The 17,390-nt window shown below is 41.4% G+C and overlaps 1 protein-coding gene and 1 long non-coding RNA gene across 3 annotated transcripts in view; one reads left to right on the forward strand and one right to left on the reverse strand.

The window, feature by feature from the left end:
* Positions 1–17,390, reverse strand: part of LOC130421393 (uncharacterized) — a 55,364-nt gene that overhangs the window by 9,012 nt on the left and 28,962 nt on the right. For both annotated transcript variants that reach the window (XR_008906801.1, XR_008906800.1), the window contains one exon: positions 2,456–2,554. This is a non-coding gene — a long non-coding RNA (uncharacterized LOC130421393). The remainder of the gene's footprint in view (positions 1–2,455; positions 2,555–17,390) is intronic.
* si:dkeyp-27e10.3 (UPF0606 protein KIAA1549) lies at positions 617–17,183 on the forward strand. Its single transcript, XM_056749211.1, has 22 exons — positions 617–904; positions 2,342–2,557; positions 6,020–7,345; positions 7,686–7,774; positions 7,866–8,040; positions 8,226–8,356; positions 8,545–8,731; positions 8,841–8,900; positions 8,981–9,135; positions 9,216–9,393; positions 9,843–10,027; positions 10,262–10,467; positions 10,543–10,670; positions 10,870–10,884; positions 10,973–11,199; positions 11,273–11,502; positions 11,652–11,793; positions 11,866–12,219; positions 13,553–13,605; positions 14,054–14,181; positions 14,257–14,411; positions 14,498–17,183. The coding sequence occupies exons 2-22, from the start codon at positions 2,443–2,445 to the stop codon at positions 14,726–14,728; spliced, it is 4,470 nt and encodes a 1,489-aa protein (XP_056605189.1). The 5' UTR covers positions 617–904; positions 2,342–2,442; the 3' UTR covers positions 14,729–17,183.

The raw sequence follows: 17,390 nt of genomic DNA on the forward strand, positions 1-17,390 counted from the left end.
CATATCGAAGCGTTTAAAGTATACATTTTTCTTTAACTATGTATAACAAAACATAAAATACATATAAAAGTAACTGCCCGGGTTTGGGTTCTTCTTTTAATTATGTCAATGAAAATAAAATAATCTTGTTAGGTAAAGGTCCAAAACAAAGCTTTGATTGTATGTGTAACGAAAAATAATAACTCTTGAATGAATACACTAAAAGTCACTTTGGATAAAAGCTGCCAAATGCTTAAATATTAATGTTGTCTTTGAAGAAAAAAAACATTTCGGGTCTTGTAGCCGGTGTTGTTGAGTGATCTTGCTGGCAGCCAATCACCGTGTCTCACTCATTCTTCACAATTCTTATGAATAGATGCAAGGGGTGGGTCTCTCTCTCTCTCTCTCTCTCTCTCAGTCTCTCCCTCTCTCTCTCTCTGCAGATATCACTACAGGACAGCCTATTTATCATCTTTGGAGTATTTTATTCCCAGGAAATACACATGCGTTGCACTCGCAAGAATATTTATTTTATAATTACATTTTAAAAGCATTTCAGTATTTATTCAAGCTGTGCTTTCATCCGGTCTGTTTGAAGAGGGATTTTGGCGTAAGGGCCGTGCGTGGGGAACGCAAGACGCCGTGCCGTTGTGACCTTTTTTGGACATTTAACCGGATACTGTAAATAAACCTCTGGATAGCGTTTATATGAGCAGCTGTCCACACACGACAGATGAACACCGGGATCGTTTTATTTGTGACGTGAACGCATGAATACGGCAGTGTTTATTTAATTCGTTTAATTTAAAATCTCTTTTTGTTTCTCTTTTCATTTACGTCGATATTATATGTTTTTGGCCGTATTTGTCATCATGAGAACGGGTGTGTGAGGGGCGAGCGCGCGAGACTCATCTCATCATGACAGGTAACGAAATTCACACCGATATAAGGTACCGTTCACCTCCTGTCGCTTTGCATGGCACTATACCATTTACATATTATTGTAATGTAACATGTACATGTGATCTGAGGTTTGCTTAACGTGAGAAAAGCCGCCGGTAAAATAAATGTGATTTGACCCGGTTCACGCGCTCAATCCGTGTCATATATCCGCCCTTTTGTAGTAATAACGTGAGGCTATTTGATGTATCAGATTCATATCACATCTGTTCATTATCTCTCTCAACTCAACTCAACTTTATTTATATAGCGCTTTTTACAATTTTCATTGTTACAAAGCAGCTGTACATGAGACACATTTAATACAAGTATGAATTCTAAATATATCTCTATACCTGTTTGACATGAGACCTGGGAATAATCCATAATAACCTAAATTCTCATCGGTTTGTGTGTAATGAGTTTGCATTATAGCTGCATGCCAATTAAATGAATGAAATCATTGACAGAGGAACAATCAACACCATAGATAGATAGACACAGACAGACAGACAGACAGACAGATAGACAGACAGACAGACAGACAGACAGACAGACAGATAGATAGACACAGACAGACAGACAGACAGACAGACAGATAGATAGACACAGACAGACAGACAGACAGACAGACAGACAGACAGACAGATAGACAGACAGACAGACAGACAGATAGATAGACACAGACAGACAGACAGACAGATAGACAGACAGACAGATAGATAGACACAGACAGACAGACAGACAGACAGACAGATAGATAGACACAGACAGACAGACAGACAGACAGATAGATAGATAGACACAGACAGACAGACAGACAGACAGACAGACAGATAGATAGATAGATAGACACAGACAGACAGACAGACAGATAGATAGATAGATAGATAGACACAGACAGACAGACAGACAGACAGATAGATAGACAGATCATCAAAAAGTATTTAATTACTCATTACATTCTATATCCTACATCAACCTTCATAAGTTCAGTGATTCATGGATAGACATGAAATGGCTCTTTTAGTTCATTGAAATAAATAATATAAAACTACATACAGTATTATTTTTAACTGACCAAAGTAATACACTTGAAAGTCAGTTCCACTATTGCTCACACAGTATTTAGTTTAGTTTCATCAAAAGTAACTAATTAAACTACTACAGAAAACATCAGAGTAATCCCTTACTTTACGTTTTCAAGGGAAAAGTAATTCAATTACAGTAACTAATTACTTAGTTAAACTTTGAATGCTATAGGATATCCAGTGTTGGTTAGTTACTAAGATATTTATCATAAAACTATAATAATAATACAAATGAACAAAAAATGACGGTAACTTAACTTCACTTATACTATAAAATCTTGGGATGGTTGTGTAGTTATAACCCTGTCCTCTATATGTGTTCCTCCTTACAGGAACGTATAAAAATGGAAGAATACCAAGCAGGAAGACCTGTGGCCATCCAAGGGAAATCTTGTCAGATTCAGATGGCATGTCTTGAATAAGAAAAAGAAAAATGGAGAGCTCACGTTCAAGGATGGTCCTGAAGAGCTCGCGGCCTCTGCTGGGATGTTGCGCTCTTCTGCTGGTGACTGGGATGCTGGTGGTGATGTTCAGCACACCTGTGCCTGGTACGTGTGGAAACACATCTGCTTATACTCATTCAAACACATTTTTGCTTGTATTTCTTTGACTAGCGGACTCTTGAGTGACATTTGTTCACTACTGTCATCATTTCCAAAAGAAGTATTTTTTACAGTTGATTTACGCATGAGAGCGACAGTAGGCGTACGTACGGGCGAGCCTTAGTCTGTGCAGAGCTGAATGGGAATCACGATGCTTTGTGTGTTTGAGTGCTTTCCAAGTAAAGATGATGTGTTTCTGGGGGTGTGAAGAACATCGGCCATATTGATATCATCTCCATCTGTCAAATATCGTGCCCACTTAGCTGATAAACAGATTTGGATAGTTTCCTGTCAGTTCCAAAGTAAACAGCATTGTTTCATTCACTTTGGATGTTGAGGAGATATTTTGTGAAATGTCTCGTTTAATTTCATATATTTTTGTTACTAAATTAAGAGACCATTCCAAACATTCATTTATTCAGCATTTCTAGATTTGTTGTGGCCATTCCTGTCCAGTGTCACTGCAGGAGTGAGATTGACAGCGTGACAAGACACATGAAAACTGTGATAATAAAGGTGATCACGTAAAAAAGAATTGCTGAATGTTTCCCAAACACAAAATTGAATATGAAGTAGTTTTCTTTGTAGTATTTGAGATCTGAAGAAATACAGAGCATCTTGTCTGTTACTTTCGGGTGTTTCTCCAGTTTTCATTTTCTGCAAATGAATGCGAACAGAAACAGTATTTCTATTTGAAATATTGTTAGCAGTTTACAGAATGAAACAAAAATGAGCATTTTTCCTAAAAACATATCTATAAATAGTACATTGAGAAAAACTGAAAATGGTCATTGGAATGTTTTTTTCCACGGCTGTATTTTTCATATGGATACTTGTGTGTGTGTGTGAGAACTTGTTTTTTATATGTTAGTGGGGACCTAAACCTGAATACACACCAACTCATGGGGACTCGTGTCATGTGGGGACTATAATTGAGGTCTCCACGGGCACAAAAGATTATAATTTGTATAGAACGATCATTTTTTAAATAATAAAAATGCAAACTTTTCTAGGATCTTTAGGTTCAGGGGTTGGGTTAGGGGATAAAATATACAGTTGTACAGTATACAATTTATTACGCCTATGGACTGTCCCCACAGAGATAATAAAACACGTGTGTGTGTGTGTGTGTGTGTGTGTGAGAGAGAGAAGATTTCAAGTCCTAGCACATCTACCCTTAGCATCAATTTATTTCTGGAGAAAATAGAGACGTGATCTGACTTCTAACATTGATGTGGCCTTGAATTGACATGTTGAGAATAAAACATAATGTCACACAGCAGAAATTTTGGGTGTAGTGGTAGTTTCTTTTTTCTTTGGCTAGTCGCTCAGTAACTCAAGATGTGCTGTGGTTGTATTTAGCAGACAGCAGGCCTGGATGATTAACAGAGTCTGTTAACACTGGTTACGCACGCACGCACGCACGCACACACACACACACACACACACACACACACACACACACACACACACATATAGATGGATCTGTTATACACTCACATGACCCAGACAGATGGATGAAGCATCTCAATACATTCTTAAAGGGAAGATGCAACTTTCACACACTTCTCTTAAATCAGATACTCAGCCGAACACAGTCGACCATTATGGGGTTCATTAGGAGTCGCACGCCCTTGTGGTGTTCCTCACCGCTGAGATGGAAATGTGTCCTACGGTGTAACAAGCCCTCCATTAAGACCATTGATCTTTGTGTGTCTATGCTTAGAGTCCGAGTAGTATCTCTCTCTCTCTCTCTCTCTCTCTCTCTCTCTCTCTCTCTCTCTCTCTCTCTCTCTCTCTCTCTTGCTCTCTCTCTAGGGTATTGACTGGATTTAGTAACATGAAAGCAATCTGTAATAATGTGCTGCTATTCATAGACACCATCTCTCCTGTTTTCTCATTTATCCGTTTCTTCGCAATTCTGTGTCAGTGGAATCTGTAAACGTGCCGGCGCGAGCTGATTCTGTCAGTGTGAGAAATGCCTACGAGCATACTGATGAAGCAGCCGGCACACACACACACACACGTGCAGCATGCACACATGCAGTATCACCATGGAAACACCTTGCCTGACCACACCACAGATGCATTCACAGGAATGCAGGTTGATATAGTATGTATGTACATGTATGTGTTTGATTTCCCCTGTGTGAAGTTGTGTTCTCCGTTGAGACAGAAAACTAGGACAGAAGTCAATGACTGAAGTTATTTCATGTGCTATGAGCGGTTCACCCTCTGATCTCAACACACTTACTGTACACCAGACTCTTAATAGCTAAGCTGTTTTTGGCCGTTGTCATCTGACTCTGTTTTGATTCATAAACAAACGTTTCTGTAAATGCACACTTTTGTGAAACACACTTAACTTCCGGTACACATCCTCAAGAATAGAGTCCCTGTAAATTATTTCTGAAAACAAGCAAAATAAATTACGGTAACACTTTACGTTAAGGTACTCTTTGTGAAGCATTTATAAATGTGTTCTATAATGATTATAAGTTATTTATAAATGCATTATAAAGCAGTTATAACTGCATAAATAATAAGGGGATTCTACAAAATACCTGACAAATAGTTATAAATCAAATGTTATTAATGCCTAACAAGTGTTTTATTCATTATTTATTTAGCGCTAAAGCAGATTCATTATTATTTTGATGTTGTTTGCAGAATTTATTTAGATTTTGGATTAAGTGTGTGATTTTAGGCCTCTTTCTGTTTTAACAAAACCTTGTAAAATCTTGCAGGAAGTCTGTCTTTAAAGGTCAATGTTTGTCACGTGTGATGCTGTTTCTCTTCATCCAGAATGACACACTGGCCTACTAATGTCACTCAGCTGTCCTGTACTCTCACACTCTCCCACAGTGCCGTTCAATCAGCCTCATTACCCACAAACCCTCTGTTCCAACCACAGTGCCTCACAGTGCCAATGAATCAGTCACCATATGACCCCCTGCTTGTTGAAATTAGAAACAAACGTTATGCATCACATTTACTGTGACAGTAAGATGAATAATGTGCATTTTAGTTTAGCAGTTTTAGGTTCTTCTAGACCATAATAGGCCAGTTGGTATAATGGCTGTATGTTTAAAATCTGTCCTTGGTCAAACTATTTTCAAGATTAAATCCAGTGCAGTTATGTTCTAGCTTTTAGAATATCCGTAAAAAGTCACGCTCTACTTCGGCATGTAACATGTAGTGTTGCCATGTCAACCTTTCAGCACCCCTAAGCATTGTGCCATCATGTTTTGTATGTTGACGCATGACTCATTTTTCAGGAAGTGTATAAATCGAGTCAGTCTGCCTTTCTGCTCTTTGCAAGTATTACATTTGTCTGCACTTTGATCGTTTTTCATCATACCACATTCAAACGCATTTTCTTTTTCCTATTCTGCTTTCATTTTCAAGAGGACCTCCCATCCCACATGTTCAGAAGAAACCTCAATCAACATCAAGCGAGAACACATTCACCTCCTGCCTTATCTTCATCACCATTATCTTCCTCATCTCAGCACTCGGAAAGAACCAGACATCCGCCTCACGCCTCACCAGGTGCCAACTCTCCTGGTCGCCATAACAGTGCCTCCAGCATAGACCCCACCCCTCCCCTTGGCAGCGAGGGGTCAGGTGATTTAGGAGATGGGGCTCAGGGCATTCACTTGCTGTTACGGCCACCCGATCTTCTGACGCCTAGCCAGATGCCTCCTTTCCACGTCGAAAGACCGGCTACGCCTGCCCCTCCTACCATTGTGGCACATGAAGACTTGTATCCCATCCACTCTGCGGAGGTAGACTGGGGTTCCGGAGACTATTTGGAAACTCTTACCTTCATGGGATCTGAAGGGGAGGAGCTTTCGCTCGTCACCACCCTCCCCACATACGGATACGATCCGTATGACAGTGACGACGATGGCGCCGTCAGCTACAATACAGCGTTCCCCTCTCGCCCGGTCCTTCCTCTTTCATCCAGAGACCTCCAACCCAGTGCGACCGTAAAGTTTGTTGGTAACTTAAGGACGGCCCATCCCACTGATCCCCGCCTCCCATTGGATCCTGACTCCATACATACGACATTTACAGACGATGACTTTGATTGGGCGGAGCTTTATCCTATTGAGCCAACTGAGATGCTGCTTCCAGACATGAACAGTATGGAGTATTACAACACATTGCAAGCCAAAGAGAATGCTAGTATTGCGAGGAATAAGACGCAATATGCACCCCCTCACATTACGCCCACCCAAACAATTGGACCCACCCACACTCCCACTGCCACTGCCAATTTGGAAAAAGGGACGGATCATGTCGACTGGATCTCTCCCCGACCTAGTCCATTTCTGCCCCAAAAACCCACTAAGCCCACATCGGCCACTCCCACTGATACTCAACCACCCCCTGAAGTCCCCTTAACCCCGGAGAAGGAGGTTCCTTATGTACCCACATCCCACGTGGGCAGAACTCGGCCACCAGTGCCAACCGGCCAACCTCCACCGGACACCCCAGAGTCTCCGATAATACAAGCAGTCACGTTCAAGCCCCCTGCTGCAAAACCTCATACCACCACTATCAAAACTACAGTCAGAACCACAACAGTTAAAACCACGACTACAACCAGTCCCATCAGCATCTCAACCAAAAGTTCACTACCCGCGACTCCCAGAATACCATTGTCCATTGCACCTCGACAGTACGTCTGCAACATCACCAAACCAGACATGTATCTCGTCAGAGTGGGTAAGACTGTTTTTTTATTTCAGGATTATTTGATTAATTATCACTTTGTCCTTTTCAATGATCTGATAATAAAGTAGTCATATAGTGTAATGAGAAATCAATCGGTTAGTTTCATCATTTAAGTGAGTGAGTGAATGAGTAGTTTGGAGACAGTAGGATAGATACTGTCACACCCCTTTTCCCAAAATGCAAAAGCAGCAAAAATGACCTGCTTACATTTTTGGGCCAGATGGAGAATTTAAAACTATGATTCACGAGAAACTGAATCATGACTCATTTTAGGCAGACCCCAGGACATAAAAAGTATGACAAAGATCAAAAACCTCTGTGACCCCTGCAGGCATGCCTAGCGGGTCCTCAGTGTCATTTGCCAAAGCACATGTGCGAGAGATTCTCAGACGAGAGTTCAACCGCTCGGTCGAGCTACAGGTGAGTCCTATACATTCAAAGGAAAAACAAGTGGTTCCTGTCAAAGCAACTCTCATTAGATGACTTTTATCTATCTGTTCAATCCATACAGGTCCTCAAACCCCCGCCCAACTTCATCTTCCGGACAGTCTCTGGTCCATTGGTGTACACTGCTGTGTCAGTCATCAATTCCCTCCGCCAATCAGCACACAGCTCCTCCTCTTCTACCATTCTATCCGCCACGCCCATATATGCACTGCCAGATTATAAACATCAGGTTCACACAGGTGGGACAAATATTGACAAATAATGAAATAAATAATGATACAAAAGAAATTAGGTTAACATATTTCATTCTTTTGATCTGAAGACGTTATTTGATCATGTTTTAAGATTAATAATTGATGCTTTGTTTAGTCTACAAATTAAAGTTGAACAGAGTTGATGCATGTTACACATGTGTTATATGCAGTGCTGCAGTTTGTACCGAGTCACGTGGACGTGCGTCTCTGTAGCTTCAGTGAGCGTGTGGAGAAAGGGCTGCTCATGGCGTACGCAGAAGCACGCAAGCGTTCGCAGGAAAATGGGACTTTCACCCTACACGTGTGTATGCCCCTTAGAGACACATTTAAAATAAAAGATGAAACACTTTTAATGCTGTATGCACATTACATTTATCTGTTCACTTCACCCATGAGATGCTCGTCAGCAAAAGTACTGTGACCTCTGTACAACTTTGTATTTGTATTTTCTTAAGTGTTATAATAATTCTAGATCAATGTTTTGTTTAGATTGTGAATATTACCAGTAGCCTTCCTAAGGGTCAGCGTCAGCAGAAAGCACCGGTGGACATCACCTTTGCTGTTCGTGATTCCCATCACTACCTGACAGGAGCAGATGTGAGCGCCCACATGAGGCAGCTCAGCGCGGTGGAGTTCAGCTTCTACCTCGGCTTTCCTACCCTGCAGATCTCTGAACGTGAGTCTGTATATACTCGCGTATAGTTTCAGAAACATTCTGAGTCTCTCTGTATTATATCGTACCGACTGTCTTTAGCACTAAAAGGATCTCACTTTTTCTATTCCAGCTTTTCATTACCCTGAGCTGAACGTGTCCCACCTGTTACGCTCATCCTGGGTGAAAACAGGTCAGTGATGTGTCAACTTTTTTATGTGTCTTTATACCTTAAATAGAAAGCTGATGGACATCATACTTTCTGTGCTGTAGTGTTATTGGGTGTATTGGACCAGCGTGTGAATGAAAGAACCTTCCAGGCCAGGATGGAGAGGCGACTGGCTCTGTTGGTTGGAGAAGGACTTGGAATAGGGGTTGGTAATCGACGCTGGAAAAGAGCTACCAGTATTGGCAACAGCAGTGTACAGGTACACATTAAACACATAGCTTTGAAAGGCTTTTCCACACTACTGTGTTGTAAATGGATCTCTATGCTGGTTTGTCTCAGATCGTGCGGACATCTCGTCTGGATGGGCCGGACTTCCCCCTGGAGATGGTGTATTTTGTAGAGACGGAGCCTGGAGAGAGACTGCCTGCCCAGGCCACTGCTGCCCTGCTCAACAGACTCAACCTGCAGAGAGCTGCTATTGCCTTGGGTTACAGGGTCCATGGAATACTGGCTACACGTGAGTCTTATGCGTATTCCATTTTCATTTCACATAAAGGTGAGCTGAGAAAGAGGAAGTGAAAACATTTGTATTATCACAAAAATAAAAAAATGTAAACTCCAGTCATGTCAGTAGTCCAGAAAAAGCTGTTTTATTCCACACACCTGACAGGAAACGTTGTAAGAACTTGTAAAGACATTTTCAAAACACAGTAAAGATGTTTTCAACACGTTGTCAAAAACGTAGTAAAGACGTTTTCAAAAGGTTGTAAAGACGTTGTCAAAGCATAGTATAGACGTTGTCAAAAGGTTGTAAAGACGTTGTCAGACGTAGTAAAGACGTTGTCAAAACATTCTTGCATGTTAAACGAGCAATTATCATTGCTAAACATTTTAAAATCGTGATGTAAATGTTGTTTTCACATTATTAGCATAACATTTGTATCTGACGTCTCCTGTGCGTTTTAGCTGTGGAGAAGCTATCATTGCCTCCCTCTGAGACGCAGCCCAGTAACGTGTGGCTCATCGTGGGGGTTGTGTTTCCGGTGCTGGTGGTCATCCTCATCATCATCATCCTCTATTGGAAGCTTTGTCGCTCTGAGAAACTGGAATTTCAGCCAGACGCTATGAGCACCATCCAGCAGAGACAGAAGGTTGGAATCACAGACAACAGTTTGCTGAGTGTGACTGTATGTGTGTGCGTGTGTGGTACGAGTAGGCCTCTCATAGATACAACGTGTGAAGGAGGTTTGGACTGTAACCGTACTCTGTTTCGCCCTGTGTCAAGGGCTTTTAGAGAAGAGTAGACTACTTTGTGATAGCCAGTTGTGCCTTATATGAGTTTTTTGCTATTGTATTATAGTTACCGTTGTGTTTAATTCCTTTAGTTGCAGGCTCCCAGTGTCAAAGGTTTTGATTTTGCTAAACTTCATCTGGGTCAGCACAGTAAGGACGACATCATGGTAATTCAAGAACCCGCCCCTCTCCCGCCTTCTGTTAAAGAGGCCACGCCCTCCGAGGGCGGAGAATTGAACACACCCAAATCGAAGAGTTCGTCCACGAAAGCTTCACGTTCTGCTCGGAGGAGAGGGAGGTAGGGAACTGTCTGGGATGAAGTCTTTTGGATATATGAAAGGTTTAACTTACGTGACTAATGTGTGTTTGTCAGATTGTCTCCGTCTGATGGCGATTCGTTAGGAAGTGAAGCATCTAGTGGAAGAGAGTCAGCGGAGGAGAGCACGAGACCTGCCGTGACGCCGAGTGACAGCAAACCCCAGCATCGCAAGAGCAAGCATGGTACCATATGACAATAAAACACATAGCCTACATATAAGTTTGTACTTCACAGAAAAACATATATTTCATTCCTTGCGGTCGTACACTTTCGGACCTCCCAGTAATATGACTCTGTGTAGAAACAATTTGTGAAAAACAAAAAATCCAAATTGATGGGATTGTTTCTTTCTCTCTCTTTTCCACAATTATAACCTCTCAGCTAAAAGCAAACTAGGTAAGCTCTTTTATTAATGTCGCACTTGCATGTACATTGGTTATATGTTGCAAATGCGTGAGCTTTGACATCTACTGTTGATCTTCAGGTGCACAGCCTGGAAGTGGTGCAGATGAGCAATTGTCCTCCTCCTCCATATTCGATCACGTGGACCGTCTCTCTCGCGGTTCGTCTGATGGAACGCGCAGGGTATCTAATAAGATCCAACTTATCGCCATGCAGCCCATGCCGAGCCCTCCCTCTCATCCGCACAACCAAGCCCTGAGTCCCAGCCTTACAGAGATGTTGTCTGATGGGTCAAAGGTCAACAGTGAGGTCAGTAAGACGATATTTCACGTACTGCTTAAGAAGACATTTTTGATTATTCAAACTTCGTTCGTTGATATAGATCCAGGTGGCCTTAAGGCACAAGTCTGAGATCGAGCACCATCGCAATAAGATCCGCCTGCGTGCCAAGAGAAAGGGTCACTATGAATTTCCCTCCATGGAGGACATCATGGCTGCGTTCGGTGACAGCACCGAGCAGCAGCGTGTTTATCAGCAAGCCCAGGAGCAGATCCACAAGATTCTGCATCCGCATGAACACACACAGTCATCGTGCGGAGAGCCACGCAAGAGGTCAGCAACAAAAAGAACCCGTCCAATTAGAATCGAGTCTTTTCCATATGTACCGGCCAACTTTCTGTTTCAACAGGAAACACACATCACATGAAATAAAGCTGCACTTAACCTCACGTTTATGTGTTTTCTCCAATGTGTATGAGTAGTGCAAGAGGTCGACGCTCTCCCAGACACCGACAGAAACAGAATTACAGCGGCAGCGGAAGTCTGAGAGACAAAGATCGCCTCATTAGCGATGGTGACGCCACATACAGGAAGTACCCCGGGGTCAATAATGTGGCATATATGGTAGGACACACACAGTCACACATGCTTTCACTGACCAAAGACACAAACTCACAAACGTTTCTGTTCCTACAGTCTGATGCAGACCAGCTCCCAGATCCAGGTAGCCCCTCCCCGACCGATGAGGTGTTTTTAGACCCCGGATCTCCGCCTTCTGGCCCCGCCCCTGCCCCGCCCGCCTACATCCTCCCTCAGCCAACCATCGAAGAGGCCCGGCAGCAGATGCACTCCTTATTGGATGACGCCTTTGCTCTCGTCTCGCCCTCTTCTCAAGGAAGCCCCGCCCCTTTGACGTTCAACGGCATCACTGCCGTAACTGGGGTTGGAGGAGTCATTCCCGGTCAACCTTCTAGCCCGTCCTCACGCCCTGCACGCCAATGGGGCTCCTCCTCTTACCCAGCAGCCCCTGCACACAGTCCTTTCTCTGCGGTGAGTCTGAATTTAATTTGGTTTTCAATGTAGTGTATACTGGTTAGTATGCGGCTCGCTTAAGGATTTGACAAGTTCTCTAGTCTTGTGGGATAGCTAATACTCACTACTACAGAGATACTACTGCATACTATTTTATGTATACTATAAAGTAGGGAAGTGGACGTATGTAGTAACTATAGAACAAAGCTATTCCAGTGAGTGAGGTGCGTTGTGAACTCTACAGATTCCTTTAAATATATGCTGTGCTTGCATTGTGATGCTGATATTGGGTCTGATGCAGATGTGTAAAGAGTACCTGAAGACCACACTTGAGTAAAAGTACAAATACCTTGCAGCGAAAATGACTCCATTACAAGTCACCAATTCCAAAACGACTTGAGTGAAAGTCTTGGGAGTAAGTGATTTGAACAGTTTAGAGTATTTGACTCGATACTATGATACTAAATGTGTCTCAAAGCAGCACTAGTGCTTTACATTTAAGAGATAGGCAGCGTCAAACAAGAAACATTTGATTCGTGAGGAGAGCGATCACATTTATTTTCTTAAATCATTACAAAGGTGTTTGCACGTACAGCCCGAAAATTTCGCATGCGTTTTTCGTAGTTGCCGCCATTTGTACGGTGTCTCTGAATTGACAAACGCCTCTCAAAAAGCTTGCTTGGGATGCGAAAACTTTGTGACTGACACGACGTGAGGTCGTATTTATTTTTTATCTAAATGTGCAATGACCTTAAGACTGAACACCTGAAAATTCAACAAATCATGGCCGACACCATAACCTACGACTGTTACAAACACCCAAGTCTCATTTAAGTTGAGCAAAAAAGGTCTCTTCAATATAAGGGTTAATAAAATAATGTTCAGTAAAACTAAAAAGTCAAAGCCTTTTTGCACAGCACATGCTGGTTTTGGCCTCATCGCCGGCTGCAATCATGTCCTCATTTCACATATAAACCACCAGTGATTGACATCTACATGATACTGCACTCGTATTCACATAAAGAAGCTAAGTTTTAGTAAGTAAGAGCAAAATCCACAAGATTATAGAACCTTCAATGCCCTGTAAATGTCAATATTAATTCTTCTGTAGCAAAAATAACCTGCTGCAAAAAATAAAGGTGGCATACAGAATGTCATGTGTGACTGCATCAGTCCTTACACATGTAGTGGAGTAAAGAGTTCATAAAGCTGCTGATATCTTTAATATCTTTAACACTACAACAACAAAGTATCCAAAAAGATACTCAAGTAGAGTTACCGATTACATTTACTTCCATTCTTTACACCACTGGTCTGATGTGATGACATGATGTGTTTCTCTGCTTTATAGAGGTATGCGGAGTTAGGAATGTCTCCTACGTCGGTCCATGGCTTACTGCAGAGGTGAGATTGGTTCTGGTTTGTTTTTAACAACTGTGTTTCTAAGCCAAGGAACTATTTAAGATTACCTCAAATTATTTAAAATAAAACAAAGCAGGGATTAAAATAAGCTTTAATGCAATTTTTATATTTATTTATGTCAACATTTAGGATATTTTTATGGGAATAAATTGGGAGGGTCTTAAAAATGGTTGTGGACAATGGGGGTGTTGAAGCCAAAAAGATTGAGATCCAATTATTTAGAATAACCAAACAAGAAAGTCGATCGGAGGTGATCATTTTGCTCCACGTTCTGAAAAAAAAAGACTGTGAATTTTGAATGTGATAAGTGTGTTGCGGTAATAACTTCAACATTTATTTAACGCACATTAGACATGTTTGTATAATCACTACAAATTGATGAAGTGTCTGATGTAATATTTACTCAGCAGATTGTTTGTATACTTCATAGGGAAGCGCAAGGCCTGGGCTATCTGGTGCCGGCAGACATGCAGTCTGATCCTGGTTACTCCAGCAGGGGGCAGTATGGAGAAGAACTCCCATCATCTTCTCGGCCTCGACCAGTAGGGGGCAGCACAGGTAAGAGTGTGCAGTACCAATTTATTTCATACTTGTTGAATGTGTTATAATTGCAATGGTTGTGTGTGTATATAGGTGCACAGTTGCATCAGCTAACACAAGTGGGTTTGTCAAGTCGGATTGGATTGTATCCGGGTGTTGGCCGTAGTGTATCCGGACCCTCTGGATCGAGTTGGACCCAGTATCGCTCAGACGATGAGATCACGAGACCAGGGTCCAACCGAGAGGCTGTAAGTCGACGATGCACACACAGAGTCTCAGAATAACATTATGTGTGGAACGGGATTAAATCTCATCTCTTCTTTTTATCCCGCAGATATTGACATTCCCAGAATATTCCTCCTCACCTGTGTTCCAGATGCCCAGGACATCACTGCAGGACCCCAGCACACGCCAGACCCACATGGAAAACCCCAGTCCAGGGTACGTGGCCTCTGAGGAACGCTCTCCACCCCCTCACTCCTCAGCTTCCCTCATCAAGGCCATCAGGGAAGAGTTGCAGAGACTTTCACAAAAACAGCCCACTGCTGTGGGTTACCACAGTTGAGATCAAAGCCCGCTCCTGGGTGACTTCCTGTTGCTGCTGTGAGCTGGACATACCACATAAATCCTCCCGCAGCTGATCTTACACCAACTCTAACCAAAATTTGACACTTCAAGTACGGCTGGTCTGTTACACACAAAGGCGTCCTGATATCGCCAAGACATCCCTGACTGCCGTTTCCCTGCTGACGTGCAGAAAATAAACTTCAATACAATAAAAAAAACATACAGCTCTCCTTCAGACCGTTTAGATGAAAGATTGAACCGTATACAGGGCTCTTAAATTGCATGCTGGGAGCTGTGACTCTTAAAGACTCAGTGCTGCCGATGTGAAAGTTCATCTCATTCTGTTTCATGTCCGTCAAAGTGCTTCCTCCAAATGGGACTCCGGACCTCCTCTGGTGCTAAACATCATTTCTTGTCTCCATCCACGCATACGGAAACGGCAGGCTTATCTTCTTTTGTGGCTGTATTTTCAGTCTCTTTCCTGTTGTCAGTTTCATCAATAATGGCTAATGGAGTGAGATGGTCTGTGGCATGAATCTCTGCAGAAAGGGTGTAGAAGTGATTCTGTTGGGACTGTAACGCTGAAGTCGCTCTGTGTTGGTGATCTGGTAGGTTTTGAGAAAGTCTGCGTGTTTGTTATGGTGCAGATCAACACAAATATCTCTAGAGAAAAGATTAGGACTGCCGTCCCCGTTCTTTTGTCCTCTGCTGTGTCTTTTTTTGTAAATGACTGGTGAAGCTTCACGGTTTACAGATTTTAATTTCGCACATGTTCAACTTTGCACATTCGTATCATGGTGGAAGTCAATCAGTTTCAGAGTTTATTGTGGAAATGAGAGAAACGAAAAAGATATTATAATAGAAAATACACATGAAATATATATTGCATATTGATGTATTGACCCATTGAGCACAATCTGTTAGATTATATGTTAAGCATATTAGATTGTATTTATTTTTTCTTGTACTGAAAGTATTATGTATTAAAGATGTTGGAAAATGTCGCTATGGGACATTTAAGAAAAAAAAAGACCAAATCACTGTTGAAGCATATAGTTCCATCAGCTTGGTAATTCAGTAGGCATTCTATATGTATTTTAATGTATATGGTCATGTGGATTTGCAAAGAGCTGTGTGTGCTAAAGGGTATCTGCCTTTTCTCCTTTTCTTTTCTTTGTTTTCTGCTATACTTCTTTGTTTTATGTTTTGGGTTTACCTTTAAGATTTGTCTGTTTTTTTTCTTTTTCTTCCATTTTGTTTCCACAATCACCTGCATTATCAGGGAAATTAAGTGTAAACTTTCCAGACCTGAAACTTATTTTAATCTTTAAGATGATGAAAAAGTCCATAAAATAGAGCAAGATCTCTTTAAAAATAAGATTTTACTATTATTATTAAGTAATGGAAAACAAACTTAATTGTTCCTTTTTCTTATTTTCAATCTTTTTTATTTCTTGTATAAGGTGCCTGGCAGGCCTGAAGTTAGAAGGCATGTGAAGTTATGATTCTGGCTTCATTTCTCCTTTGTTTACTTGTCTTGATGGGCATGCTATTAGTCTTAAAAAATGAAAATGTGACAAACAAGCTTGATAGAATTTAGCATACGATGAAAGAATACTATGTAAAGGTTCGTGAGACTCTACACCAATGGTGAAAGCACAGAGAAACCATCAAAATCATTTTACAGTATTTATTTATAAACCTGAATAATATTTTTTGAAAATCAATATTTATGATGAAAATATATATCATGTAGAAAGAGTATTAATATGTAAATGGACATCTCTCCATATTTAAATATTCAATATCTAGTGCACTGATGACCAGTAAGAGGGCGAATATCATTGGTAGATCACCCTTCTCCCACTGTGCAAAGACCAACTGGGAATTCTTTTGAAATGTTTTGTTCTGTTTTTGTTTTTCTCAGATTTTACCATGAAAACTGTATGCATTTATAAATCATTTGACTAACATGGTGCTACTCAACACACTCTGTGTGTGTGTGTGTGTGTCTGTGTGTGTGTGTCTGCTTGTGGGATGTTTTGCGTGTAACCATCAAAACCTAACAGCACTTAACAGGTTTCAATCACATTTATACCAATTATAATGTACAAACTCTGAGATTAACCGAATGAGGGTGTGTGTGTGTGTGTGTGTGTGTGTGTATGTTTACGCAATATTATACCTCACCTGTGTCATAGAGGACATCATGGGAATGTGATACAATACTTACATGAAGTTCATTTTTACATTCCAAGTTATTTTAAATATGTGAAAATGGATGGATGTTGAAGATACAGACACCATCTTTGCATTCTTTGAATTATCTTATTTCATTCGGTCTTGTTTATTTTTCCTCTCTCTTGGTCTCTGCAAACTGCATCCCAGTATTTGATGTTTAATGTCTCTATATTGTTGTGTAAATTAAACAATAAACATTGTGCCGTCGATTATTTCTGTCTTTTTTAATGCCGCAATATAGCTCCAGCGCTAGTTCTGCCAGGAAGACTCAATCCTGCATCACTCATTGCCAATCAACACCCAACCAATCACCTTCAAACATGAAACATAAATGATCGCCACTTACCCCTTCCTATGTCCGCAGTCGAAGCGACGTGATTCGCCCCCATCCTCCCCACCACCACCAGGAGGTCCCTGTC

This window comes from Triplophysa dalaica, chromosome 5 (genome assembly GCF_015846415.1).
Source record: "Triplophysa dalaica isolate WHDGS20190420 chromosome 5, ASM1584641v1, whole genome shotgun sequence".
Classification (NCBI taxonomy): domain Eukaryota; kingdom Metazoa; phylum Chordata; class Actinopteri; order Cypriniformes; family Nemacheilidae; genus Triplophysa; species Triplophysa dalaica.

What these genes read in the sequence shown, in the direction of transcription:
- si:dkeyp-27e10.3 (XM_056749211.1), top strand. Translation starts at nt 2,443, where the DNA reads ATGGAGAGCTCACGTTCAAGGATGGTCCTGAAGAGCTCGCGGCCTCTG. An exon ending in GTCCATGGCTTACTGCAGAG is followed by an intron (nt 13,606 to 14,053) that starts GTGAGATTGGTT and finishes TATACTTCATAG; the next exon opens with GGAAGCGCAAGGCCTGGGCT. An exon ending in ACCAGTAGGGGGCAGCACAG is followed by an intron (nt 14,182 to 14,256) that starts GTAAGAGTGTGC and finishes GTGTGTATATAG; the next exon opens with GTGCACAGTTGCATCAGCTA.